Source organism: Sus scrofa, chromosome 9 (genome assembly GCF_054392235.1).
Source record: "Sus scrofa isolate SSC_HxYL_T2T_F1_AM1 chromosome 9, Sscrofa_HxYL_maternal_Yorkshire_Landrace_v2.0, whole genome shotgun sequence".
Lineage (NCBI taxonomy): Eukaryota > Metazoa > Chordata > Mammalia > Artiodactyla > Suidae > Sus > Sus scrofa.
Window position 1 is genome coordinate 75,123,450 of NC_139391.1, and position 8,492 is coordinate 75,131,941.

The window sequence follows — 8,492 nt, forward strand, 5'->3', positions numbered from 1 at the left end:
AATTTTTTAATACAAGAAAATCACCACACACCTCATTCAACAAGTATTTGGCGAGCACTCACTGCTTGCCAGGTGCTGAGCTAGGTCTTGGAGTTGCAGTGGGAAATAAGTAGACAAGGCCTTAGAGGAGGGAGACAGACAAAAAAAACAAGTAAACAGATATATAAATAAAAGGGATTTTTTAGATAGTGGCAAGTGTTATGAAAACAGTAAAGCAGAAGGTGACTGAGAGGTGGCTACTATATTACATGTGGTGATCTGGAAGACATCTCTGAAGAGACGACACTTAAGCTGAGACTAAAATAATATGAAAGAGTTGGTCAAGTAGATAAGAAGAGTTGGCTGTGTTAGAACATGTCAAGCAGAGGGAAGAGCTTGCAGAAAGGCCTTAAATTCAACATAAGTTTAGTGTGTCAAAAGGCCAAGTCAGGGCCCAAGTCATGTGGGGCCTTATAACTTTGGATTTTATTCTAATTGCAATGGGCAGAAATTGGAGAATTTTAAGCTAGAAAAGAAAATAATCTGATACATCTTTTCAAAGGATCCCACAAGTTACTCTGTGGAGCATGAACCAAAAGAGTCAAGAGTGGAAGCAAGAAAATCAATTGAGAAGCTTTTACTATAGTCCATACAGAAGATAAAGGTAAGAGTGAAGATGATAAGAGGGTATTGGCAAATACTTAGATCTGGCTAACTGGATTCCTGATGGATTGGATACGAGAAACCAGAAAGAGTAGAATTAAGGTTTACTCTGAGGCTTTTGGCTTCATCATTTATGATGATTCTAATAACTAAGATGGAGATAACCGGGGAAAGGTAATGTTAAGGAGCTGGTGGGAAGTGGGGGTCCATAAATTCCCTATGCTTACATGGATGGGCTCTGCAGGATCCTTGAATGCCCTTAAAGGAAATGAAAATTTTTCTTTACATATTCAAATGGACTTTGGGTTGGGAGCATGCATAAGTTTCATCGAATTTTGAAAAGAATTTAAAAGGTTATCTCTGGAAAGTTAAGTTAGGTACCTCCTAAAATCTTACCCTCTGGATTTTCTTTTTTTCCCTTTTCTCTTGTGTTTATGATTATGTAAAAGCAAAGAAGAGAGAATGAATTGCTATTAAAGAATTTTTAATGTATATGAAGAAAAGGACACATTTTGAGAGTTGGCTCTCTTTTTAATTTTACTTTATTGAGAATATAGTACCTATACAGGGTAGACTTGAAAAGACTTGGAGATTCCCTTTTAACTTCCTTGTTACATTTAAGATCCTTTGGCACTCTTTGGTGAAGGGTATTCAGTAGCCTTTCTAGCCTCTCCCACCAGGCTAAACACATATCTTTTCCTTCTTTGCTATGTCCAAGGGGCATCTTATACCTTGAGATTTTTGAGTTCTCTCATTGATGTACAACTAAGGATATCTCTTGTAATCCTTATATCAGGTACAGTTCAATCAAGGAAACAGAACATTATGAACAGAATGGAATAAGGGATTAATATGGGTTTTAGAACTTACACAGCTGTGAGAGAAGCTAAAGAAATAAAGATCTGAATGTGAATAGTTGGAGGATTAGAGAAAAGCCAATAACAAGGGACAATAAAGGGAGCTGTAGAAGGCTGTTGCTTCTGCATCTGGCAGGGGTCCTGAGGTCATAAGTCAGCAAGTTGGAGAGTTAGGAAGAAGAGTTGGACAGACAGGTAAAGCATGGGTATATTTTTCTTCTACAAGGACAAACTGGAACCTACATTCCTCACTCATTATGTTAAATCCCAAGGATGCAGGCCACCTGCAGAAAAACTTGATGCTTTTGAACACCTTGGTACACATGTTACCTGCCCAGAAATTGGAAAAGCTGAAGGAGGAAATCTCTTGGGAACAAGAGAAGCTGTGGGCCTGGGTGTTGTTCCATATGAAAAAAAGTGAGCCAGAGTATCAGGAACACTCCCCCAGTACCCCCTCCCGCCACACACACACACACACACACACAGTCAGGCATATGTTGAGCAATGCCTGTGGCCCTGCAGTGACCTCCTAAGCATGACTACTGCCTCTCCCTCCTAAATCCCAAGCAAACTTCTCTACTGGCCAGCTCTAAATTTAAACTTCTAAATGAAAGGAAATTCTGGGAGCCAGAGTTGCTGCTAAGATGACATAGTACTAAACTACCACAGTCACGTTCTTCACCAAACGTACCATGAGAAAGAAAGCAGTGATTCACCTTGATCCCAATCATGGCCCTATTTTAAAAAGATATGAAGTAAAGTTGGATGTATTTAAGAATACAAGATGTGATGGGATAAAACAACTCAAAAAACTCAACTTTCTGGTTCCAACAATTCAACAATTCCACCTGAAATTCTCAGACATTATGACGAGCATTAGCATAGCAGTTTTTATAACTCTGAGCTACTGCTGTTAGTGAAACGCAGGCTGGATAGATCATAGCTTTGACTCAGTGGTAATTCCTTTGAACCTATACATATAAAATGGGTCAAGATTAATCAATTGGATGTCCGATCTATTCTACTACAGTCTTTTATATATAGCCTCACAGTAATGTTTAAAGTAATTTCTGCTTTGTAACGGCAAAACTTTAATATCTTAGGAGGGTAACACAAAATTGATGTATTTACTAGTTTTTCTTCTCTGTGAACTTAAGTAATTGCTATATATCGTAGAGCTCATCTTTTCATAAAGAGTGTTTGTCAGCTAATAAGACACCATTTTCCTTTGATTAAAACAAAGAAACTGCCTTTCATCTATGAGAGAATTTTCTGTCAGAAATCTTACATGGCAGAGTTCCTATAGTAGCGTATCGGAAATGAGTCCGACTAAGATCCATGAGGATGGGGGTTCAATCCCTGGCCTCACTCAGTGGGTTAAGGATCTGGCATTGCCGTGTGCTGTGGTGTAGGCTGCAGATGTGGCTTGGATCTGGCATTGCTGTGGCTGTGGTATAGGCCAGCAGCTGCAGCTCCAATTTGACCCCTAGCCTGGGAACTTCCATATGCCACAGGTGTGGCCCTAAGGAGAAAAAAAAAAAAGGAAATCTTAAGTGTCAAGATTGGTAACATTAACATTTTTTTCTAAGATGACATTTCATGTAAGAGATGATTTCTTTAATGAAGAGATGCAATCATTCCTGTCAGAGAGACAATTTACACAGTAGGTAAAGAAAAGTCCAAATTTGAAATGAATGACACACAGAGTATCATTCACAGTCCAAGATCAGCCCTCAGAGGTTTACTTTTGGATTATTATTATTATGTCCTTTACATATCATGAGGGGGAAAAAAGAATAAAAGAGGTAGGAAATATCATCCCCCCCAAATATCTGTTACTATAATAGAAAAGTTGTAAAGAGAAAAAATTCATATTAACACCCTCTCCAGCTTCCCATAACTAAATTATTAATTAATTAAGAACAGAAAAGAAAAGAGTTTGGATCAGGCAGAGAAGCAAGAAAGAATATAAAACAATGTGTTCATGTTTTAGCCAAATTCAATTCCAGGCTCAATTTCATATTTTCAAAGAGGGAATATCTTAGGACATTTAATGACAAGTTACAACTGACACAAGATGAAGGAGATGCTTCATATCAAAGTAAGGTGGCAGACCAAAACCAATTTTTAAAGGAAACCCTCACAAAATCCCTGGCCTTTCAGGTCCTCCATCCCAATGGGCAGGAATTAGGGTGTGCCTACTCCCTTTCCTCATGATCACGTGGATGTGCAGGGACCTCTGAGAAGCCTGCTGCGAGAACTTATTGTCAAAACTCCACAGCGGTCAGGTATAATAGCTGGAGTCTGACACTTGCCCACAAAAATCAAGGAGCCATGATCTTTCTTGGCTCACTAACTGCTTTGGTGGTAATGAGAGAGAGCTTCTACTGTTTGGGGACTGGATTGAATTCTCAAATTTGTCCAGGTAAAGTCTACATAAGGGTTTCTCATGGCCTGGAGGTGGGTGATACATGAGGAAGAGCTCATCTTGGATTCAGTCTAATAGAGCTACAGAAAGGGATCATGGACCCCCATCCAAAAGGACAGGATCTAGTGGACCCCTGATTTCTGCAGGCAGCAAGTGCAGAGAGAGTCTGAATCTACCACTCAAATAGAGATCTATCCATTAGAAAACAAAAGGTGAAAGGCCCCAGTGATGGGAACCCTTCTAAGTACCCACAAAAGCACCCATGAGAGCATCAGTCCTTAATATCTCTCAATCCCAGGACCTCAAATCTAGCCCACCAGAATGTAAACTGGTACCACCGCTATAGAAAACAGTATGCAGGTACCTTAGAAAACTAAATACAGTACTACTCTGTGATCCAGCAATCCCACTCCTGGGCATGTATCCAGACAAAACTTTCACTGAAAAAGATACATGCACCTGTATGCTTATTGCAGCACTATTCACAATAGCCAAGACATGGAAACAACTGAAACATCCAATGAGAGATGAATGGATTAGAAAGACGTGGTATATAAACAAAATGGAACACTACCCAGCCATGAAAGAGAAAAAAATAATGCCATTTGCAGCAACGTGGATGGACTAGAGAATCTCATACTAAGTGAAATTAAGTCAGGAGGAGAGAGACAAATACCATATGATACCACTTTTTTTTTTTTTTTTTTTTTTTGCTTTTAAAAAAAATTTTTTTTTTATTTTTAGGGCCATGTCTATGGCATATGGAGGTTCCCAGGCTAGGGGTCAAATCAGATCTGCAGCTGCTGGCCTATGCCACAGCCATAGAACACAGGATCTGAGCCACATCTGCCACCTACACCACAGCTCACAGCAATGCCGGATCCTTGACTCACTGAGTAAGGCCAGGGATCAAACCCACAACCTCATGGTTACTAGTGGGATTCATTTCCGTTATGCCACAATGGAAACTCTGTGATATCACTTATATATGGGATTTAATTTATGGCACAAATGAACCTATCTACAGGAAAGAAACAAACTCATGGACATGGAGAACTGACTTATGGTTTCCAAGAGGGAAAGGGAGGGGGGTGGGAGGGACTGGGAGTTTGGGGTTAGTAGATGCAAACTGTTGCATTTGGAGTAGATAAGCAATGAGATTCTGCTGTATAGCACAGAGAACTATACCTGATCACTTGTGATGGAACATGATGGGGGATAATGTGAAAAAAAAGAATGTATATGGATGTATGGCTGGGTCACTTTGCTATGCAGCAGAAACTGACAGAACATTGTAAATCAACTATAATAAAAAATTAAAAAATAAAAAAAATCTAGCTCACCAAAGACAATTTCAAGTAAGAATTATCTTATTATATTTTTCTTCCTCCCTTTTATGCTCCATCCAAATATGGGAAGATCTGAAGCCAAAGTTAACAAGCTGGCACCTAAAACTACCCCTAGCTGAGAGAGGGGGAAAGATGTAACTTTAAGTTAAATGCACAGTTTCAATTATATACAAGGACTGTTTAATTTCTGAATCCATACAGTGTTTTGGGCCTTAAAATGTCTTTAGGAATGTTTATTATCTAAACATGATTGGAAAATATTAGATTTCTAATTCAATGGTGGGGGGAAGCTTCCATCATCAAAAAAAATTTCTTTAAAGAAATAATGAGAAGTAAAAAAAAACATGTTTTATTACATCTCATGCTTAGGGCTTGTTTGATGTAAAACAAACAATCATTCGCATATAAATCTTATACTACCTCCATGCTATAATGCTCTCTAGAGTAAACAACTTACCCTTTACTCTCTCTAGACACAGACTTATTTTCTCCTTTATTCAACTACTGCCATCTCCTTTTGAAACATCAGAAACTATCTTAGCATTCTGTTAGGTCAAAGGTGGGGTAATGCTTAGTATAACTGCAAAACATTATGGGTTTTCCCCTGGCCTATATTTTGGTACATACTGGGTGGGGTTTGAGCTTAATCTTTCTTACTAAGAAGTATGTAAAAGCATTATACAGAATAACAAGTTCTATGGATTATATTATCTTTCATTTTTTCGGTTTTGCTTTTTAAGGCCTCACCCATGGCATATGGAAGTTCCCAGGCTAGGTAGGGGTCAAATCGGAGCTGCAGCTGCTAGCCAACACCACAGCCTCAGCAACACAGGATCCAAGCTACATCTTCGATCCACACCACAGCTCACAGCAATGCCAGATCCTTAACTCCCTGAGGGAGGTCAGGGATCGAACCCCTATCCTCATGGTTACTAGTCAGGTTCATTACCACTGAGCCACAACCAGAATTCCAACCTTTGATACCTTCATTTTTTCTCCTTTGTTAGCATTCAGTTTGGGCAACAAAAATGAGGCAAATATATCACATCTAATTTCCTCTCTAATAGATATTTCCAGGTCAAATAAAATACGGTCTGAGAAAAGGGCCTAGTAAGTGTGATTTAGCGAAATAATTAAAACAGAAATAAAGTTCTAGTGAGCTAAATAGTGAATGGGAGATAAGGAAATATATGTAAGAAATTAATACTAAAATATTTGGGAGCTCTGGAGTAACCAAATGAGAGATTTCGTGTTGCTGCAAGAGCTAGACAGAACGAATTAATTTAAAGCCCAAATAGATTACAGATTAAAAAATTTTAAACTATATCTCTTTTAGTGTCTATGACTCTTAAGAAAGGTTCAAAAAACTTTTGAGTTTATGTTCTATAAAACTCTTGAACAAATGATTCCTCAGTAAACTTCATTTCTGCTCACACAACCATGTCTTCCAATAAGTTATGTGTTCCGCACCATCTCAAAGCAAACTTTCCACCATGTGTCCAAGTAGGCTATATCCTGGGTGCAATGTGTGCAAAAGCTGTTTCATTCCAAAGCTACAGCATACCATGTAAGGAGTGACAGTCTAACATACATGCCTAGGATGACAATTTGTATATACTTACAATAACTTTTTTCAGAAGAGAATATTCTAGATGATTAGTTTATGGTATGGTAGTAATAAAGACTTAAAATAATCCAGGAATACGTTAATATAAACATTAATTTCCTTATTTTGAATTACTATTCAAATTATTGAAGAATTCTATTTTTTTAGTAAGTAGTTACTGTATAAGAAATATCAGTAATAAGCAACAAAGAAAATGGTTAAGATAAATGAGAATTCTGAAAACCCTACCAGCTTTCCTGCTGCATGAGTACTCTTGTTTTGGATAACCAGGAAGCATCATTACCAAAGGCCCTTCTGATAATTCTGCTGCCATTCTTATACCTGTAGATGATTAAAAGAAAGTAAAAAGAGAGAGCAGTCAATGACTCATAGTATAGTAGAAGCTCCTCTCAACATTTTTATTCCTATAGTACAAATGGTTAACAATAAGGTGATCTTAAAAACATGATTCAACTAATTCTTAGTATTTCTTTCTACATATTTCTAAGAAAATAACCTTTCAATGATATTCTTCAAATTAAAAACAGGGAGTATTAAGGACAAAGAAAAATTATGTTCAATAGAAATTTTTTTTTCTACTATTAATTTGTTTCAGAAGTATTAAAATTTGCTTCTTTCATTAACACAACAACTTGGCTTAATTACTTTTCCTTATTTATTCTGGTAACCATGGCAGTGTTCTAAGACATAACTGAGTGTGTGGGACAAATTAGGAATTTGGTAACTGTTATATGAATGAAGAAATGAAGAAATCATAAACCCTTAGGGAGAAAGGCAATACGTTAATTTTTTTTCTTTACATAGGTCTTATTTCAGGACAATAATTACATAATCTAAGGCCTTTACTTTGACCATGCCACATTTTAATTTAGAGAGATAAAGAGCTTAGATGGTATATAGCTCTGATTTGTTCAATCCATTTACCTTTACGATTTTGGAGAACTTGATTTTATCATAGAGTATAAGATCCCAATTTATAGTGGTTCTCAGAGTAACAATATTTTGAAAAGTATGAAACTAAAAGAATATTTGATGTTACCTTTGGATATTATAATGCTAATGAGTGAAAATAACTCTATGCCCCACTTCAGGCAATTTGTCTGTCATAGGAATTAGCAATCTATTATCTTTCCTAAAAAATAATTAACAAATAATCAAAGAATATATACTGAGTCCAAGGAACTGTTAGGAAATATAAAAAAGGGTAAGATGTAGACATCTAAATAATTGGAGATGGCAATGTATCCAGCTTATAAATTATTTTTGCAAGATCAAGGTGGCAATAAGATGTAAAGATGGAACATCCAAGAAAGCAACTTTATAAATGTTCCCACCTGAAACGTGGATAAAGCAGTTATGCAGAGACCAGACCATGAAGGGGATCTTGAATTCAGTAACATAGTCAAATTTGTATGTTTAGGGTGGAAAAGAACACCTCTGGAGATTATACAGATAAAGGACTACAGTGATCAAGAGCCTTGGGTTATACTATTTTCTTTGTATACGAAAACCGGTGAAGACTGATAAATCGGGTCTGGATAATACTCTGCATCAGTTCACCTCATGTTCATTTTAGCTGCATATTTAAA

At 37.1% G+C, this 8,492-nt stretch overlaps 1 protein-coding gene across 12 annotated transcripts in view; it reads right to left on the minus strand.

The window, feature by feature from the left end:
• Nucleotides 1–8,492, minus strand: part of FAM237B (family with sequence similarity 237 member B) — a 32,358-nt gene that overhangs the window by 22,484 nt on the left and 1,382 nt on the right. For all 12 annotated transcript variants that reach the window (XM_021063367.2, XM_013979678.3, XM_084976997.1 and 9 more), the window contains exon 2: nt 7,132–7,224. In XM_021063367.2, coding sequence (XP_020919026.1) covers nt 7,132–7,224 — 93 coding nt within the window. The remainder of the gene's footprint in view (nt 1–7,131; nt 7,225–8,492) is intronic.